We start from the raw sequence: 21290 nt of genomic DNA on the forward strand, positions 1-21290 counted from the left end.
GGCTGGAGATCTGAGAGTATCTTTTGCTTCTTTGTCTTGACATTCTCCTGGGTTCCTCCCAACAAGCCAGTTTTGGGGTCCCAGGCACTTCCCACCTTGGCATCCCTTGACTGTGTAGGAGAATGGGACAAACATCTGGGTTCCTCTGACTGCAGATTTACAGGGAGGTAACAGGGCATAGGGTAGGCTTCTCCAGACCTGTATAGCTACACTGGGACTTCCCCAATTGCCAGGGGTGCATGGTGGTGGGGCTGTTTCTCTCAGCCTGCATGTTTACACCAAGAGTCCCATAATGGTGGCAGGCACACAGGGATGTGTTTGTCTGATTCTCTTGGTGGGTGATAGCTGTCCAAAGGAACCAAGGACCTCCAGTGGTGGCCTGCAGGTGCATGGAACTTATGGGCTACATGTCCCTGCCCACAGGAAGCAGCCTTCTGATGGCCACTGCTGGCAGGTGGAGGCGGGTCTACTAGCTCTCTCTGCCCAGACTAGCTGCCTGCAGGAAGGGTGGTTTTATTGTTGAAAATAAAATAAAATAAAGTTTGTTTGGTTCAGCAACAAAGAAATGTTGCTAGTTTCTGTTTATCACTTTCTGTAGCTTGGTCTCAGCCTAATTCAGCTTTTTCTCATGGTGTCATTGAGAAAGTACATGGGGGAGAAGTCAGTAATTATCACCAGAAAATTCTACATAATGATAGCCTTATAGAGATCTTTGTTTCTGTAGGAGAAATATGAAAACATGTAATTCTAATTGTTTATTTCTGTTGGTAGGCAGCACTGTCCCTCTTTGTTTTTTTTTTTTTTTTTTTTTTTAACATCTTCCTACTCAGGGACATGATGGTTTAGTCAGATTACTGCAGGAATATTTGTTCTGTTGCCCTGCTATGCCAGTGTTGTCAGGAGCAGGAGTCTTGCATATTTTCAGTGTTTAGGTCCAGTTTGCAAGGCAAATGAACCTACTTTGTCTTGGTACAAGAGAAAAAAATAAGATCATGGGAAAATTACGAAGTGAATGTCTAATGAGGCGGAAAAAAGCTTGACATGTATTATGCTTACTTTCTTGACTATGTTTGAAGAAGCTTGGTTTAAGTGACTTCAGAAATCTCTTTATTTCCAAGAGTTCTTGATATTTTTGGCCCACTACACATTATTTTAAATTATTTACATACTTGTAATCCCAATACTCAGAAGGCTGAAGCAGAAGGATTGTAAGTTTGAAGCCAACCTGGGCTGCATACACAGCAAGTTCAGGGCTGGCCTAAACTATATAGTGAGACCCTGTCACAAACAAACAAACAAACAAATGATTCTTGTTTCTTGCTAGTATATGGGAGGTGTTTTATTTATCTTTTTAATATTTAAAATTTTTATTAGTACACTTTTGCAGTATATAATGATTACATTTGTGGTGTATGTAACACATCTTAACCATTTAAATTCTTTTTACTTCACCTTCCCTCTACCTCCTTTGCCCCTTCCTCTTCCCTTTATCTGTATATCCCATTCTTACTTGTAAAAGATCTATCTTCCTGCTTCCTATTACCTATCTTTTTACTTCCTGTCATTTGGACTAGAGGATCTAAAGAATTGTTAAAGGCAGTAGTAACAATCTCAGATGCCTTCAGAAATTGTGTTGAACAGTTCATCTTTTATCTTTTGTGAAACATTATCTCTCTTTCTTTTCCACAGGAGTCCATCTTGTTTTTAGTGTAAACTTCTCATTTTTTTTTTTATCAAGTTGAGAGTTCTTAATGTTGGGAAAATTTAATTACTCTATGAAGTGTAGTGATACTGTAACTGTTCTTCTCTGTAACAAGTAGAAATTTGGCTATGACAATCCTGTTGTACATGGGGTAATATTCGGGTTCACTGTGTTTAGGAGTAAAGGCTCAATGGGTTTCAACAAGTTGCTTATAATGTCATTTTTAGAGAAGGAAGAAGAGAGTATTTCCTTGTTTTATTTTTAAAAGATTTGCAGAGGAAGGGATGGTTGATAGTATAATAATTCTGATTAATTAAGGAAATGTCTTTCTAGCAGTGTGTTAGATACTGTATATATTTATATTTTATAGGTGCTAAAATCTTCACAGGAACCCTGAGTGGTATTTAATCTACACTATTAGATGGAGAATTGTATCATAGAGGTTAAGAATTTGACCAAGATCTAAGGGCAGCAAGTTTCAAAGGATTTTACTCTATACCTGTCAGTTTCTGTCCTTTTACTATACAAGACACGGCTAAGATGTTGAACCTTTTCTCCTGGCCTTTATTTTGCTATATCATGCTTATTCCCAGAAGGATTTGAGTCATCTTAAATTACTAACACAATACACAGTGGAAAATGTTTGTTGTTGACACTTGATAGAGCTGAGAGTATATGGAAGTGAGAATTTTAAAAACAGGAACCTCATGAAATCCAAGCATTTAAACTTTTACACACCAGTCATGTACTCTGTTAAACAATGAGCCTGTTACTAACAGCTTTTTGATCTGTTATTTGTGTTCAGCTATCAAATAGATTTTACACTGAAGTGCTAATATCTTTGCCCTATTTTTTGTGGATATGCAAAATGCTTTGTGGAATTTACAATCCAATAGAGACATGATGTTCACATGCAAATTTAAAGTTTCAGTGTATAGAAGGTGCAAATGGTTAACTACTGTAAGAAGTATATATATAGTGGAAGGGCAAAGTAAGTAGGAAATGTGTAAAGGAGCATGGTAATCTGATCCCATACTAGAAAAATTAAAAGAGCTAAAGACGAGTGTGGTCAATTTTTAAAAACTAGTCTTATACAGTGAACAGGTCTTAGGATAATGGTAGGGTTGGGGTATGTGTGGCTTTAACACTAGTAGAAAAATTAAATTAGCAAAGTGTATTTCTCAATCTAAATAAATCAGGCTGAACAGAAGAGAGTTTTTGTTGAGATGATTCAGAAGGGAAGAAGTTGTTAACATAAGCAGAGAGTGGATTGTGGAGAATCTTTAGTGTGAGGGTAAAAATTAAACTTTCTCTAAAGTTTCATTTTGATACTTCTTCCTATTTATAGGTTAAGACTTCGTTTCAGAAACAGCTCTTCTAGGAAGCCTTCTTTACCCATGGTAGATATTTCCTTATTACCAATACCATACATAATGTATAGCGTACTTACCATGAATTGTCAGGCTAAGCATTTTGCCTTATCTTCTCCTAACAAGGAGCAGATAAAGTAGTTATTATTATCACTTTTTATATAAAGTGATAAAAGTATAAAAGAGGAAACTCTGAGCTATGCTCCTACGGAGCAGGTTTAAGAATTGTATCCAGGCCTGTGTGACTTTAAAAATCCTGAAACACTACAGATAACTTAATTTTTTAAAAACTTTCTCACTGTGTCTCCTTTCTCCACTTCACTGTGATGTTTTCTGATTTAAAGTATACATATTTTGTTCCTTGTTTTCCTAATGCTTTGTCTAACATGGCACAAAATAGTAAGTGAAATGATTAAACTGTTAGATGGCAGAATACTACAGTAGAATGTTTTTAAGAGAACCAGTAACATGGCCTGTTTTTACTTTTAAAAAGTCATAAAGCTTTGGGTCTGGGAAGATGGCGGAACAGTAAGGAGCAAAGTAAAAAGCCTCTTTGAGAGAAACAGCCCAGGTACTGGAATATAGCATTCTGGAAAAGAAAAGCAGGAAAGATGAAGGTCTCCTTGACCCAGGAAGAAGCTAAAGTGAGAATTGAGGCCCACAGAAAGAATTTTTGAAAAGAATACCTTGAACAGAAGAAGGCTGGTGGCGCTCTCACCAGAGCTAGTCCCACTGTGCCAGAAGCACTGTTGGAACCTGGAGATGCATGGGCCAGTGAAGCTGGTGGCTGGCAAGCCTGAAGGCTTTGGTGGGGAGATGTGAAGGCAAAAGGGAGCAGTGAACCAGAGAACTGCACTGGTTGGCCTGCCCAAACTCGTGTGGCTGCTACCCAGCAAACTGCCCGAATTGCCGCTGCTTCAACTGTTGGGAACCGCAGGCGCACTGAAGTTGGAGGTTGGCAAGACCAGCAGAGAACAGAGCCGGTAAGGAACCTGCATTGACCTGTGGTGAGTCCTGGGAATAAAACCCTTCCATGAGAAAGGGGATGACATTTTGGAACCAGGCAGGACTGGCAGATACAAGGTAAGGCAGAGACTTCAGTCAGTCTTTCCATGCCCAGATGAGATTGGTGGGGTTTGCTTAGCTTGGGTCACGCCCATGGCTGAGACCCAATAAGCTGTCCCAAACCAATTCCCTATGTGAGGGCGCACTGATGTAGTAAAGGCCTCAGCAGGTTGACTGACCTGGAGGGGAGGGACCAGCATATGTTGCCCCTGTTTGCACCTTAATAGCACAGTATAGTAGGCAGGATCACCTAGCTAGCACTTAGAAGAACCAGAGCCAAAAAAAGGGGGGGGGAGGGGACTGGGAAGCAATAACAAAAAGCCCCAGCCCCCAACACTGAGAACATTGATCCAGGAAAGGTAAATACAAAAGAGATCGAGGACAGCAAACATGGCAGTATCAGACACAGCAGCAGTGGACATAAAGAGATATATTTGGGACCTCATAAACGAGTTCAAAAGTGAAATATTTAAACAAGTAAAGCAAGATATAAATAGATTAATAAAAGAAATGCTAAGCACTTCTCAAGAAGACACAGACAGAAGAATAGAGAACACAAAGGAGAGAACCATTTGATGAATATAAAGAAAATATAGAATACATGAAGCAGATTCAAAGAGATTACCAGGAAATTAAAAACTCCATTGAAAGCTGGCAAAACTGCTTGAAAGAAACTAAGGATAGATTATCCAAACTGGAAGACAGGTTTGCAATGTGGGATTATGAAAGGAGAAACTTTTTAAAAATAACAAGGAAACAAGCAGTAGCAAAGGCTAGAAGACGACAAGAGGATCTATAACTTGAGAATAAAGAATGTGAATGAAGAAGCAGGGGTACAAACAAAGGAACTACAAAGGCTATTTACAGAAATAATTAAGGAAAACTTTCCAAACAGGAAAAGGAAATGATATTTAGATATATGAAGCATACAGAACTCCAGCCACCTACAACCAAAACAGAGACACACCCAGGCATATAATAATCAAGATCCCAGAAATTCAGTATAAGAACAGAATATTACAAGCTGTTAGAGACAAGCAACAGATCAATTATAAAGGAAGGCCCATCAGAATCATGGCATGGCAGACTTCGTGACACAAACCATCAAGTCAAGAAGAACTTGGAGTGAAATATTCCAAGCCCTGAAAGAAAATAACCTCCAGCCAGATTGATATACCCTGTCTCTAGAAATCAGTAGAGAAACAAGATGCTTCCAAGACAAAGAGGAACTGGGGAAATTTGTAATCACCAATTCAACTCTACAGAGAATACTGCAGGGCATTCTAGAGAGAGAGAAAAGTACCAGGATTCCAGGAACAGTGGCAGAGAGGCCTCAATGAATGGAGCAGAAAGCAAATGAAGAAAACAAGCAGACAACTAATGGCAAACAAAGAGCACAATAGAAATGAGGCAGTGAAGGTTGGCTATAATCTCTAATATAGATGAACTTGATACACTAAATTAAGAAAAAGGAGAATCACAGGTAGAGTAGATCAGAAGGTAGGGTCCACCGAGATGCTCTTTATAGGAAATATAATTAACCTGAAAAAGGGTACATGAACTGAAAATCAAATATAAGAAAACAATGCTCTATGTGACAGGGAACCAGAGAGTAATAGGGGCCACTAGACCAGTATTTGTGGATAGATTGGAAAGACAGGCTTTAATAGGTAAAGTAATACAATTAGAGATCAAGTCCAGGAAGGAGAAGGTTTGGAACCACTTAGGTAAATAGCAGATTGCCCCCAATTTAAAACCGAGTGTCGGGCTGGGGATTTAGCTCAGCGGCATAAGCACCTGCCTTGCAAGCAGGCGGTCGTGAGTTCAATCCCCGGTACTGATAAAAATGAAAAAGACAAAAAAAAAAACCAAAAAAAAACGAGTGTCTTGGTGAGGCCCAAAAATGCACAGTGCACCCTGGGGAAGTGAAAGGGGAGCAATAGTCTTAAAAAAGATGGCAGAAGATATTGTTAATAGTGTATCAAGAATTAAAACCCATATTACTTGCACCAGTCTGCTTAGATAGATTTTATTCTGTCCCAGTTTGTCTACTTGCATTAGATTTGAGGGCACAGACAGCTATCCCAAAAACGTCAGGGTATAGCACAGTAATCATCTTTAATTTCCTATTAACTTAATCTGGAACCCTGTATGACTTATACTGTTTTATCATGACTGATCTTAGTTAAATCTGGTTTGTTTGATTGCTGTTTGGTATTGACAGATTTTATTCAAAACTGATATGATTGATAGTATCAAGTCTGAGAGTATAGGCAGCTACACTGAAGATGACAAGACTCATTATGATACCCATTCTGGTTTGATTATTGCCTGTTTTTGAAGTTTTACACTACATACAAAGTTGTGTTTTTATTAATACTGTTATGTACTGATATATTCAATTATACTATGTCTGATGATATAGCTAATTCTATTGAAGATAACAAGAGACAACACAATAACCATGGTAGAACTCCTTGTACAGTGGTCTTATATGTCTTTTTTTGTTTCATGTGTTTATAGGAATATGTTTTGTTTTGCCATGTTTTGTTTTGTTTCTCCCTCTAATATAGAAAAGATAGAAATACGTGTTAAGACTCATGCATGCTAGAACCTGTTAACAGTTTATGAGAACTGATCTTACGACACATGATGAAATGAACAAATACTTTGAAGAAAAAGAGACACTACAGTACCCAGTGCTGAACCAGGAGTGTCATAATGTGAAACCCAGCAATAGTATTTTTCTTTGTTCAGAGTGATTTTAGCCTGCTTGGGTTTGTTCAATCTCAGCATAAATGAAGATTTGGATAACTGCATGTATGTTTAAGTGTATAGGATTGATAACATATTACCAAGTTTTTGTTGGATAGTTGAACAGAACTGGTTGCAGTCTTGCTGTTTGAATCCCCACTTTATATGCTTCACTTTTGTATCTTGAATAACTATTTGTAAGAGGACAATATGTAATAATCAACTAGTGATTTCTTACTGTTTATTTTTCTTTGAAAGTATGTATTATTTCTATCCATTTTCTGTTTTGTTTAATCTTTCTTTAAATAAAATTTTTTAAAAAGTCATAAAGCAGATTCTCCACTAAATGCAATTTGAAAAAAAAAAAGAGAATGAGGTTGGGCATAATGTGTTACTATGAAAGTAGGTAAGGTATCATAAAAAGAAGGAATAAATGGGAAATCCCATGGAAAGAGAATATATGGTACAAGTGTCTAGAGATTGCTTCAAGGATTAGTCTTAAGGTCTTTTCAAGGGAATCCTTAAGTAAGATACCTCGGCATTATTTTGAAGAAATAGAAAAGCAAACTTACAGCTGTTCAAGTATAGAAACATTTTGTGAAGCGACATGATGAATAGACAAAGTAAACAATGATTATGTTTCAATAAATGTAAAATGATTTTTGAGGAAAAGATACCCAACTATACCTAAATGATAAAATCAGAATTACTGATTTTAGAGCCCTCAAAATTAAAGTGAAGCTGCTTTTTAAAACTCATTTAATGTTTGCCATGTGCCTACACTGTGGTTAGAAATTATGACTACTGGAATAAAGAACAAATGATTGCTCTTTTTAAAGATGTGTTTGCTTTTTCTCACTGTGATGAAATACCTGAGATAACAATTTACTCATGGTTTCAGAGAGTTTACTCCATTGTTGATTGACTTTGTTACTTTTTGCCCTGTGGCAGGAAAGTACACTGGTGGGTGTGTGTGGCAGAAACTGCGTAGGTCATAGCTAATGGTTAAGGAAAAAGAAAGAAGAGGAAGGACTAGGGTCCCAATATCACTTAACTTTCTCAACTTTCTCTAACTAGGTCCTGCCTCTCAAAAATTCTGCCACTTCTTGATAGTGCTACAGGCTGGCGAGTGAGCCTTCAACACCTGGGCCATTAGTAGACACCTGAAAAACATAACATGATAATTACAGTGGGCACGTTACATACCCTCAGGAGGTAGCATAATCAAAGAACTGTGGATCTTTATGAGATAGTTCTATTCCTTATAGGTTCAGATTCAAAGGACCATTGCAGACCAGAGACCTAAGAAATTATCATGCCTTTCAGAAGTGTTTGAAAAATACTTAATGTCTCTCCTTTGTGTAACACCATGGTATGTTTGTGCCTGGTATAATGTACAGTTTACTAGATATTGGGCAAAAATATTCAAAAAATAAAACAGCATTGGGTCAGAGAAAGTTGAAGAGAGGGCACTTGAAGTGAAATGAATTCATATAATACGAGATAAAAGTGAAGACATGGAATCATTTCATTGTGGAAAACAAGAGACTCAATAGAAGTATGATCTAGTAGAGAACAAACATATGTATTTTTTACCTGAGCAACAGTTTATTCTAAAACAAAAAGATGCCACATAGATATTTAAAAGAGAAGCTTTATGCCGATTCCTACCCCACCCTACCCGAGAGAGAGAGAGAGAGAGAGAGAGAGAGAGAGAGAGAGAGCGCGAGAATGAATGAGAATGAATTAGGAACAATATAAAGAAGTTGCAGTGTACTTGTCCTGGCAGATACTGCCTGAAACAATATAAAGAAGTTGCAGTGTACTGTCCTGGCAGATACTCTACCTTATGCAATTACATCATATTCTTCCCTTGTCAGATAGAGCACTAGGATGAGGAGGGATTGACTTGGCACCATACACTTTTATTATTGCATAACTTTTCTGTTCTTTTGAGGTTAAATATTTTCTACTTGTTTGCCAATGCGTATTTGTTTCTGCTAGGAGAGAACAAACAAGAGACATTTTATCTTTGGACCAGAGAGTTTCTCCATACAATAGTTTTAAATGGAAAATACATAATTATTTTACCTTGTTAGTAATTTGAATCACTCATTCATTGTTGTTTTCAGTCCATAGATATTTTTGAGCCACTACTCTGAGACAGTGTACATTGCAGCAAGCAGCAGAACAAAAGAGTACCATTGTGTTCGAAAACCAGAACAACTCATTTCAGATCTCAGTTCTACCTTATGCAATTGCTAATGTGACATTCTACAAGCCACCTCACTTCTGTATGCCTCAGTTTCCTCAGATATAAAATAAAAATATATTGGAATGTACTCAGGGTTGCAAGGATTAAACACTTTTGTTATTAGAAATACTTTTATTAGTGTTAATTCTGTACCAGGTACTCTTCTAAGCAGTTTACCACAAAGTAAACTATTTAATCCATTTAACATATTTAGATGGCATTTGTCATTACTGCTGATGTGTGGGCAAGAGTTTAGTGGGCAAGAGCTGAATAACAGAAAAAGTTCGGTAACCTGTGTTATGGGAATTTCAGGCAGAGCAGACTCCCTCCTTTATTCCCACTCTTTATCACTTTTGTTTGTCAGTTTCTTTTCTTGCTAAAAGCTCATAGAGACATTTTTAACCTTGCTACATTTCCCCCACAGCTAGAAATGCCAGGAATCACTAATCTAGTTGTTATTTCCAACACCATTATTGTCAGTTGAGAGCGATTGCGTTCTGTATGTGTGGTAGATGTATGCGTGGATATCAGAACAGTAAACATGAAAATGAATGTAAGCTAATTAGTTTGTCTTCTGGTAACTAATATTGCCATAGTATAAAGAGATAGTTACACATATGATTTCCTTGAAGTATGTTTCTAGGTAAAAGGAAGAAGATATCTAAAGTTTTTGAGATGTACAACAGTTTGATAGCATAAAAGCAAGAAGAAAGCAGTGATTAAATTTTATTTATTGTACAGTGCAAACTAGAGAGTTTCCAGGGATAGCTTTTGAAGTACATTTGGAACTTGAATTTCAAGATCAGTATTTTCCTTTTAAAAATTTCAATATTTTTATATTTTACGTTCAGTTACCATTCAAGGTAGCATTTAATCTTGGAGATATTCTTAGAATTTAACAAATTATTTTATCAGATTTACATAGGGGAAGGTTTGTGCTTATATTGTTTGATTAATTTTTCATGTATATACCTTATAATCTGAGCAACTACTTTGAAGATAACAATACACGATGTATTAACAGTTACTCTTACTATCTTGTTTTGAAATTTTGTCTCTTTTTATTGCTTTTCTCTTTAAAAAATTTGCATAAAGAATGGTAGAGCAGGTCCTTTGTAAAGAATACTCTATCGCCAGTATTTTCCCTTGGTTTTTTGCCAAATAATTGGTGCTTTGCATAACCTTGGATTCATATTATTGATAATAAATGCGAGAATGATCAATACTTAGAAAGTTTGTTTTTTTGTACTTTACAATCACCAAGTTGATGGTTTTTTTTTTTTTTTGTAGTACCAGGCATGGAACTCGCACCAAGTTGATTTTTAAGCCAAGTTTATTGAGGCATAATTCTCATTCAGTGAAATACATCCATTTCAAGTTTAAAGTTCTGAGGAATTTGACAGATTAAATACTCATGTCTGAGTAGAACCCGTCACCTCAGAAAATTCTGTGTCCCTAAAGTTGACCATCACTTCACATGCTTCAGATAGTCACTTATTTGTTTTCTGTTGTTTTAGATTAGTCTTACAAATTTATGAAAATGAAGTCCTATAACAATCATTTAGATTTCTTTCACTCAGGCTTTTCTTTTTTCTCACTGAGTAGTTTTTTGTGGTACAAATGTGTATCAGTTTGATTATCTCTTCACCATTAGTGGATGTTTCTAGGTTTTGGCTGTATGAGTAAAGTCAATGTGAGTATTCATATACTGTACAAGTCTTTGTGCAGACATATGTTTTAATTTATCTCAAACAGCTAATACATAGGAATGTATTGCTGATTTTGTTGTTAAGTATATGTTTATCTTTCAAAGGAAACTGCCAAACTGTTTTTGTATCATTTTTACTTGTGTCACTATGACAGTCTGGGTGGTTTCACATTCCTGTTAACATTTGGCTTTGTAAGCTTTTATTTTTTTTTTATTAAAAAAATGGTGTTAGAATTATTATAAAGGTTATAGAGTGGAACTGTGGTTCTTATGTGCATTTTCCTGATAACTAATGATGATGAACCTCTTTTTATATACCAATTGGCTATTCATATATATTCTAAAGCACTTATTTAACTCATTTGCTCATTTCTATTAGGTTGTTTTCTTACTGCATTATAAGAATTCTTTATATGTTCGAGGTATGTATCCCTTTTCATATACATGTGTTGCAGATATGTTTTCCTGGTTTGGCTTGCCTTTCCAGTTTTGGGGTAGGATGAGTGTTTTGAAAGGTAGGGAGTTTTAGGTTGTATGAAAAATAACATAAGAATTTTTTTTAATTTTTTTTATATCTTGTGTAAGGAAATTACCTTGAGAGATTTTTCTCCTGTGTTTTTTAAAGAAATTTTGTTTTATCTTGTTTTACAGTACTGGGGATTGAACCCATGACCTTCGTGCTAAGGACCATCCCTAATCCTATTTTTCGAAGGGACACAGTTTCACACAGGTTGGGCTCACATTTTCATTCTTCCTGCCTCAGTTTCCCAGAGTGCCAGAATTATTGGGGTGTGCCACTATCCCCAGTTCTAATAGAAATTTTATAGATTAATATTTACCTTTATTTCTGTGGTTCATTTCAAATTAATTTTGCGTATGGTTTGAGTATAGCATTGAAGTTCATTTTTATCTAAATCTTATACAGATGATCCAATTGTCGTACCCTTGTTTGTTGAAAATATTCTCTCCCCATTAAAAAGCTTGTTTATATTTTTTAAAAAGTCATTTGGTTGTCTATCTGTGGGCCCAATATTGATCTCTGTTTGGATCCATTGTTGTATTGTCATACAGATACCACACTATATTGATAAGTGTTGCTTGTGATAAGCCTTGAAATAAATAAGTGTTCTCAACTTTGTTCTTTTTCAAAAATGTCTTGACTATTCTCAAGTAGAATTTTATGAATAAGAATTTTCATGTAAATTTCAAATCAGTTTTTTGTCAGCTTCTGCAAAAAATGTCTGCTAGTAGTGAGGCATGGTTGTGCATGCCTGGGAGTGCTCTGGAAGGCTGAGGCAGGATTAACATGTTCAAGCTTGGTCTGGATAAATTAGTGATTTACCAAACTCTGTCTCAAAATAAAAAATAATAAAAAGGCTGGAGATATAGTTTAATCTAAAGGTGTGAACAGAGAAAGTTTTCTTATTCTAGTGTGTAAGCTTCCAGTATAATGTTGGATATGATATGGAAGTATGCACCCTTGTTTCTGATGTGTATGTATGTATGTATGTATGTTTGTATTTATTGTTGGTGTAGTTTGTGAATGCATGATAATTACATTTGTCTTAGGTATTAGGGACCCTTTTCACAGTGGCAGTTATCAGAGATCCCTGTGGTGAGTCCCTGATTTCCTGTTTGGAGTTATGGAGTGCAGTGAAAAGAAAGAGACCAAGAGACAAAATAGAGGTGCAGCAGGGATTTGGGTGACCAGTTGTTCTCCATGAGCCACCCAGATCCTTGATATTAATTCCTTATGTCTGAGTCAAGGACAATGAGTGAAGGGTAATGGATGTTTCCAGGAATAGTAATGTTGACTGTGGTGGGCTAGCAAGAACAAAGCATTCTTGTAAGCATGAGGACAAGGAAGAGACAGGTGAGGCCATAAGGCAGTTGTACTTTCCCCAGATGCCAGTAGTTTCCAGCAGGTCTTACTTTTCTGAGCAATACAGCAGTCATTAGCCATAGGGCTTCCTGCTATGACCAAAAAAATACAGGCAGTGTCTGTGTTCCAGTCTGGTTTAAGGACAAGATAAGAAGTATGGACATACCCTAGATTCAATTTATAATTTATAGTTTCCCAACACTTGGGAGATTTGTATATATACATAATCACATTTGGTCATTTTTATTTCTCCTTCTCCTTGCACTTAATCATTGCCCTTCCTTAAATCTTTATCTCTACAAATTTTACCTCTTGTTTTCTACTCTCTTACTCTTTAAATTATTAATATTTGGAGTTTTTCAAATTAAACTCTATGATATTTAGCATTATAGCTTTTTGTATGCTAGATTTCTTATGGTTTTATATAAATTTTAGGATTTTTTCCTCTAGTTTTGTGGAATGCTATTGATATTTTGATTGGGATTGTATTAAATCTGTGTATCATTTTTGGAAGTACAGCCATTTTGGCTATAATATTGATTCTACTTATCCAGAACAGGGAGTATCTTCTCATTTTCTGATATCTTCTTTGATCTCCTTTTTCAGGCAATTGTAGGACTTTCATATAGAGTTTTTTCTACTTCCTTGGTTTGGTTATTTCTTAAGTTTATAATTTTTCTTGATATTGTAAATGTTGTTTTTCTAATTTTTTCTCAGTTTAGTATTGGTGTATAGGAATTCATTTTCCTATATTTATTTTATATCCTGCTACATTACTGAATTTGGTTATTCTAGAAATCCTTTGGTATTTTTTAGGCTTTCTCTGTAGCTCATGTATCTGCATATAATGATAATTTGACTTCTTCCTTTCCTATATGTGTCCCTTTTATTGCTTTTCTTACTTGATTGCTCTGGCCAATGTTTTCAGTACTATATTAAACAACAGTGATGATAGTGGACATCTTTGTCTTGCTGCTTTTAGAGGGAAAGTATTCAGCCTCTTCCCATTTAATGATGTTACCAAAGGTTTGTCATACATGGCCTTTATTGTATTGAAATAAGGCCTATCGATACCTGTGGTCTTCAGGATTTTTTCAGGATGGATGTAAACTTTGTTATTTATTTATTTATTTATTTAGTACCGCAAATTGAACTCACAACCTTGCATTTGCCAGGCAGGCGCTTATGCCTGAGCAAAATTCCTGGGCCCTGGGTGTAAACTTGTTAAAGGCTTTTTATGTGTCTGTTGAGATGATCGTGTGATTTTTTTTTTTTTAAATCCTTGCTTCTGTTTATATGACATATTACATTTATTGATTTGTGTATGTTGAACCATCCTTGCACTCCTGGAATGAATCCTACTTGATCATATTGTATGTCCTTCTGATGATTTATTATATTGTTTGCCATTATCTTACTGATGACTTTGGTGTTTATTAAACAGATTGGTCTGTAGTTCTATTTTTATTTGGATCATTTTCTGACTTCATAATCAGTGTGATTCTAGCTTTCAGGAATGACTTCAGAATTACTTCTTCCCTTTTAATTTCATCAGAGTTTGAGGAGTATTGGAATTAGATCTGCCTTAAAATTCTTATAGAATTCAGCAATCAATAATCAGATCCTGGGGTTTTTTGAGGGTTAGGGTTTTTTCTTTCTTTCTTTTTTAAATGTTATTGGCTTTAATTTCATTGCCTGTTACTGGGTTGCTCTGGTCAGTACATCAAGTATTGGGTTTTCTTAGTTGGCAGGATTAAAAAAATTATTATTGCTTTAATTTTATTGACTTACTGTATTGCTAGGGTTTTTATATTTCTGGGTTGTTTTTGTAATTATGTATGTAGGATTCTCTATTTCTTCTAAATTCTCCTGTTTATTGTCAAACTGTATAGGTTTCTGAGGTCATAGCTAATAATAGTCTGAATTTTGGTAATACCTGCTGTGATTTCACCTTTTTCTTTCTTTTTTTTTTTTTTTTGTTTTTTTTTTTTTTGTTTTGTTTTTTTGGTACTAGGGATTGAATTCACAATCTCAGGTTTACCAGGCAAGCACTTGAGTCACTGAGCTAAGTCCAACTTTTTCATTTTTTTTTTCTTTACCGGTATCAGGGATCGAACTCACAACCACACACTTGAAGGCAGGCACTTATGCTGCTGAGCTAAATCCTCAGCCCCAAACTTTTTCATTTTTAATTGTATTGATTTCAGTCTTTTCTTTTTGCTAAGATTGGCTAAGGATTTTTCTATTTTCTTTTATTCTTTCAAAGAACTTCACCTTCAATTCATTAATGCTCTTATTGCTTTTTACTTTCAATTTCATTAATTTTTACTTTGATTTTATGATTTCCTTCCTTGCACTAGCTTTGGATTGAGATTGTTCTTGTTTTTTTGTGACCTTGAGGTGGGTCTTTAGGCTATTTATTTGGGCTCATTTTGTTTTTCTACTGTCAGCATTCACAGAAGTAAACTTTCTTCCTGGGCCTGCTTTTGTTATGCTACATTGATTCTTATAAACAGTGATGTACACACTTTTTCTTGGATTCTAGGAACTGTGTGATGTCTTCTGTGACTCATTGATTTATTCAAGAATGTATTGTTTAATTTTCATGGGTTTGCATAATTTCTATTTTTTGCTGTTGATTTCTAGTTTCATTGTGCTATGATTTGATAATATACATGGTATAACGTCAGTTCTTTTGCATTTATGTATTCATATTTTATGGGCTATCATGTGGTCTATTTTAGAGAAATTTCCACATGAGAACAATGTGCATTCTATTGTTGGATTGATCAAAGTATAGATATCTGTTAAGTTCCTTTGTGTTTCAACTCATATTTCTGTGTTGATTTTAGTTTTTGTCTAGTTGATTTTTTTTTTTTGTGGTAGTAGATTATTGTGGTTCCCTAGTAAAACTGTCTTGATGTTTATCTTATCTTATATGTCTAGCAGTGTTTGTTCTATGGAGTTGAGTGTGTAGGTGTTCAGTGCTTTTACGTTTATAATTGCTATCTCTTCTTGTTTAATTTTTCCCTTAAATTATTAGTGACTTTCTTTGCCTTTTCTGAACATTTTGGGTTAAATTTTTACTGTGTCCAGAAATAGGATAGCTACTCTCTTGTTTTCAGATACCGGATGTGCAGACCTTTGATTGGTTGATTGATTGATTTTGAGATAAAGTTTTACTATATAGTTTAGGCTGCCCTTGAATTTATTAGCACTGGCCAGCCTTGAATTTGCAGTAATCCTCCTGCATCTGGCTCCTGAGTTCTAGGATTTTAGGCATGTGCCTCCATTCTCAGCTCCATCTTTTGATTTTTAGTCTATGGTTTCTTTTCGGACTAGATGTTTCTTGTAGATAGCATACCATTAGATTTTGGTTTTTTCTTCTTTTTTTAATCAGTACCGGGGATCGAACTCACGTCTACCTGCTTGCAAGGCAGGCGCTTATGCCGCTGAGCTTAGCCCCTAGATTTTGTTTCTTAATTCATTCTGCCAAGCTGTGTTTTATCATTGAGGAATTAAGACCATTCACACAGAGTTATTATCAAAAGGTACTGATTTACTGCTCCCATTGCATTATTTCCCTGTGCCTTTTTTCCCCTTTTGCTTAATAGCTAACTCTGTCTGGTAATTTCATTCTGTTAGGCTTTTTGGCATTGTTGGCTTCAGGTGCCACTTTAACGGATATCCTTGAGAATTTATGGAGTTCTGGATTTTTAGTCATTAATCTTTAACATTGTGTATACCATAGAAAGATCTTGTTTCTCTTATTAATTCAGAAAGATAGTTTTGTAGGATGCATCAGTCTGTGTTGGAAGTTGTTTTCATTTAAAGTTTGAAACTCTTGACTTTATGTTCTCTGGTCTTTCAAGGTTTGAGTTGAGAAGTCTTCTGTAGTTCTAATGGGTTTTCCTTTGTAAGTGTTTTGTGGCTTTTCTTTATACTACTGTCCCTTCTCCCAACACAAAATAGAAAAAAAAAAAAATCCCATGACCACTTTTTCCAAAATTCTACCAATCTTAGGAAAAGAAAACTACGGAGGAAATGGTATAATTAGCAATCTTTTTCCTATTCTGTTAGTAGTAGTTAATTTGATAATTGATTAAAAGTGTAGCTTCTTTTCATGAACATAGCTAATCCTGTTACATTAATACCAGAAATACCAGGAATTGGGTTCTCTGAATACCATCAATGAGGTCAGAATTTAATATGAATAAATACACTTAAACCTTACAAGAATCACCATGATTCTTTATTTAAATTGTCTATAAATCTTTCTATAGTCAACAAGTCATCTTGATCACTGTGTTTCTATTTTTAGACTTGCCTGATCTGAGTAGGAAACTCGGTAATTTTGACTCTTGTGGGTGATATTATTTATTGAATTTGCTCCACTGTCCATTACTACCTTGAAGTCTGATTCACCAGCTACTTCTTAAAAGGATCTCTCTCCCACTCCTTTCTCTCCCTTCTCCTTTCCTCTTCTTTTCTCTTCTCTGTTTTCTAACCTCTTTCTTTTTTGCCCCATCTCCTTTCCTCTTCTATGATTTTCTCAGGTCTGGGCTTCAACATCGTCGGTGGGACAGATCAGCAGTATGTCTCTAATGACAGTGGCATCTACGTCAGCAGCATCAAAGAGAACGGGGCTGCAGCCCAGGATGGGCGACTCCAGGAGGGTGACAAGATCCTCTCGGTGAGAACTGGCTTCAGGTTTCTTTGCTGTTGTTTTTATCGGTACCAGGAATCGAACTTGCGACTGCCTTCTTGCAAGGCAGGTGCTTATGCCGCTGAGCTAATTTCCCAGCCCCTTTGCTGTTGATCTCCTAGTCTCTGGGCTCTTCCTTTGGCTGCTTACTGCCTGCCTTTTTTGGATCTGCAAATATCCAGATTGTATAGTTGAATAGCAGGTATCTTGAGTAGTCTTCCAATCCCACCTTCAGGTTTGGAGGATGGTACAACCCTCACTTGACAGATAAAGCAAATTAAATGTAAAATGTGAAGTTACTTATCCAAATTCAAAAACCACAGTAGAGGGAGGTGAGTACTTTATGTGTGAAAAAGAGATTTAAAACCCACAATTTTTGTGTTTGTTTCCTTGCTGCATCAGCTCTCTTTTGTTGATTACAACACTGATTTGTGTCTTCTTTGGAAGGAATATTGATTCTTACATATGGAGTTAACTCTGGAGTTACAAATGGAGTGAACTTTGAAGTTAACTCTTCAAAGAAGGAATGTGGGGATTAAGCATCTTTTGAAGACTTTGATCCCTTTCTTGCTCATTAAGATGAAAAATTGGAATGCAGTTTGACTTGGATATCTTGTCAACTGAGTCTTATTTTACTTCGTTAATGTTTCTTACATAGTAATCATTAACTTTGTTATTTTATTGAATTTCCTCCAAGGCAAGAGCCATATCTTCTTTTAGCATTTATGTTATAGCTTAGTACCTAATATATAACAGATGAACAAATTGGAAAACTCAGGAAAAGATGAAATGGTTAACTGTTAATGCCTAAGAACTCCTAGCCTTAACATAAATTAGAATAAGCTTACCTCAAGTTACAAGCAAAATAAGTTTTAAAAAGCATTAAAATGCATTATACTTCTGGCTATACTTTTCATTTCTCTTCTTCTCTGTTGGCTACAGTATCATTATGACATATCAGTTATGTGGGTTAGATTTTTTAAATTAACTGTCAAGGCTAGCTAAATATGGTCGGCTTGTTACATAGAAACAATATGGTTGATTGATACAAAAAGTGGGGACAGAGCAAGCCCTCCTTCCTGGTAAGCCGCAGAGTTGCTTGCAAGCAGCCAGCATGCCAGGAAGAGAACTAGTCAGCATCTCCGGAGATCCAGCCATGTTGGAACTTGGGGGGCTGAGCAAGAAAGCAACCAACCCGCCTTCCTGGTAAGCGGCAATGGCGTGAGCAAGCACTGGGCGTGCCAAGAAAAGAACAAGTCAGCGTCTCCTGAAATCCAGCCATGTTGGAACTTGGGAGGCTGAGCAAGAAAGCAACGAGCCCTCCTTCCTGGTAAGTGGCAGTGGGTGAGCGAGCTGCAGATGCACCAGGGAGAGAACCAGTCAGTGTCTCCCAAGAGTGGACTGAGAATGAAAGCCCCCCCCCCCCCCAGCAACTGGTTGGTGTCCAGGACAGCCGGAGTTGATAGCAGCTAAGGTACATAAAGCAACTAAATGCTTGTACTGTTGGGTTGGTTCTGCTGACCTGGGGCCAGAGGTCTGAGCATCCCTTGGGAGGATGACCATATGCAATATAGCAAATATAGGGGATCTCCTTCTGTCTTGTCTTTGAAGGCAAATATTGTTTTTACTGTTTTGCTTTGTTCTGATTGTTTTGCTTTATTCAGTATTCTGTTTTGATTGGTTTCATAGTGTTATGTTTTTGGTTTGATTTTGCTATACCTGATTGAATGGACAACTATTGTGAAGATAATGAGATATACTATGGTACCTATTACTATTGTCTCGGTATCCTGTTCTGAAGTTCTGTAGCAGGTTCACTGCAGTGTCTCAGTTGGTTTTGTTCTGTCTTGTTTTGTTGTATTTTACTACCTTTAAAATAAAAAAAAAAAAAAAAAGTGGTGGCATTTTTAGAAGGTGATCTATTACCCTTCTGGTGTATTCCTGGGAATTAGAACTGGCTTCAAATGCAATCCTGAAAGGGAAATTTGGGCTTAACATAAGGCTTTTTATGGTAGAAGAACCTACATTTTTCTCCATATGGGCAAATTACCATGGCATGTGGTCTAAAAAGGAGAAAACTATACTTTTCTCTGATGAATTGAATAGGGCAGAAAAACGCTGAAATAAATTAATGACGTACATACTAAGAAAAGTTTTAGATAAGAGAGTTAAGTATCTGTCTCAAATACCAGATTTTGAACCTGTCTCCACAAGATAAGAAAATCTTCTTGAAGTTTTGTTTTACGTTTTCCCCTTTGAATTGTATTTCATGCAGTTCAATTGACTAGTGATTGAAGTTTGTATGAAGTCTCTGGGTCCTTTCCCTTTCCGTCCTCCTCCCTTCCTCTTCCATCCCCTCCTTCCTCCCCTCCTTTTCTTTCCTTTCCTTTCCTTTTCCTTCTCCTTCCTTTCTTCCCTCCCTCCCTCCTTCCTTCTCTCCATCTCTTCTTTCATTCCTTCCTCCCTTCATTTTTTCCTTTTTGGAAGTACTCCTCATTAAACCCAAGACCTCCCACAGGCTAGGCAAGCACTCTACCATTGAATTAGTTTCCCAGCCCATTTTATTTTATTATTTTATTTTGAGACAGAGTCTTGCAAATTGCCATCCTGACCTCTATCTTGAGATCCTCCTGCCTCAGTCTCCAAGTAGCTGAGATTGTATATATGTACCACTGTGTCCAGTTAAAGAACATGTCTTACCAAATTCATATTATAAATGTAGTAGCATGGATGGCATTATTTCAGTCTTTCTCACGGACTATATTTGCTATATTTCAGTCTATCAAGATTCTTCTAGGTCCTGTGTATGTGTGAAATAAAGACAGTGATAAAATCAACTTTTTCTCTCAAAGGGATATTTAAGAGTTTAGAAGCAAACTTTTTTCCTGTACTATATCTCCCAGGAGAAAGGCATCATAAAGCTGTGAATTAGTTTGTCAGTGGTATTACAAGGAAAAATTGAGAAGCGGGTTGTTAAAATAAAGGTACAACATGTAGTTAGAATCTGTGTATTTAATATTTTGACATAAAACCATAGTCTTCCCAAACACCGGAGCCTGGATTCTGTGGGTAAAGAAAGAATTGAATAGAATAGGATTTCAGAAAAGGGCTGCATTTGAAAAGCTTTGGTAACCGGTAGATTATTGCAAGGTGAAAATGATAAGAAGGTTCAGGCACTAAATGACAACTCGAGTGCTAGGAACTTTAAACTTAATCTTGTTTAATATTATAGTAATCCTATGATGTGGGTATGGTTATTATTTACCCATTTTGTGGTTCTGGAAACTGAATTTGACAAAGTCAAACAGCTTACCCAATGCTAATGACATAGAACTAAACTTTTTGTATACTTGAATTTAGAATATTTTATCCAGTATATTAGTATGCATTCTCAAAAGTAAATAAGGAGCTGGGATTAGTTATCTTAAAAAAAAGTTTTCCGGTGAGTTGACAGTAGATGTTATGTATAGTTTTATATAAAAACTGAATTCATCTTTCTATGAAATATAAAAATAGGAAAAAGTGACATAAACTTCAATGTGAAAGAATGTATTAGATAAAGATGAGATGAAGAACTTTTCTTACATGAGCTATTGTTTCACACTTATTGGAAGACCTTCCACATTAAAAAAAAGGGGGGTATGGCATAGAGATAGAGATAAATGTCATGATTTGAAAAGTAGATGTCTAAAAAACTTAGTTCACCGAACTAAAATTTATAGCAAAGAAGACTTTACATTCTTAAAATATAAAAAATGGAAGAAATATATTTAACATCACAAAGATATGAAAGAGATACATTGCAAACAATAATGTCTTTGTTCTGGTGAATTAATGAAAAAACATGCAG

The 21290-nt window shown here is 36.0% G+C and overlaps 1 protein-coding gene across 2 annotated transcripts in view; it reads left to right on the forward strand.

The window, feature by feature from the left end:
• Synj2bp (synaptojanin 2 binding protein) overlaps positions 1–21290 on the forward strand; it is a 42870-nt gene that overhangs the window by 8643 nt on the left and 12937 nt on the right. For both annotated transcript variants that reach the window (XM_003472387.5, XM_063241090.1), the window contains one exon: positions 17292–17428. In XM_003472387.5, the coding sequence (XP_003472435.1) occupies positions 17292–17428 (137 nt within the window). The remainder of the gene's footprint in view (positions 1–17291; positions 17429–21290) is intronic.

This window comes from Cavia porcellus, unplaced genomic scaffold (genome assembly GCF_034190915.1).
Source record: "Cavia porcellus strain 051 isolate PalLab524CR breed Dunkin Hartley unplaced genomic scaffold, mCavPor4.1 scaffold_31, whole genome shotgun sequence".
Lineage (NCBI taxonomy): Eukaryota > Metazoa > Chordata > Mammalia > Rodentia > Caviidae > Cavia > Cavia porcellus.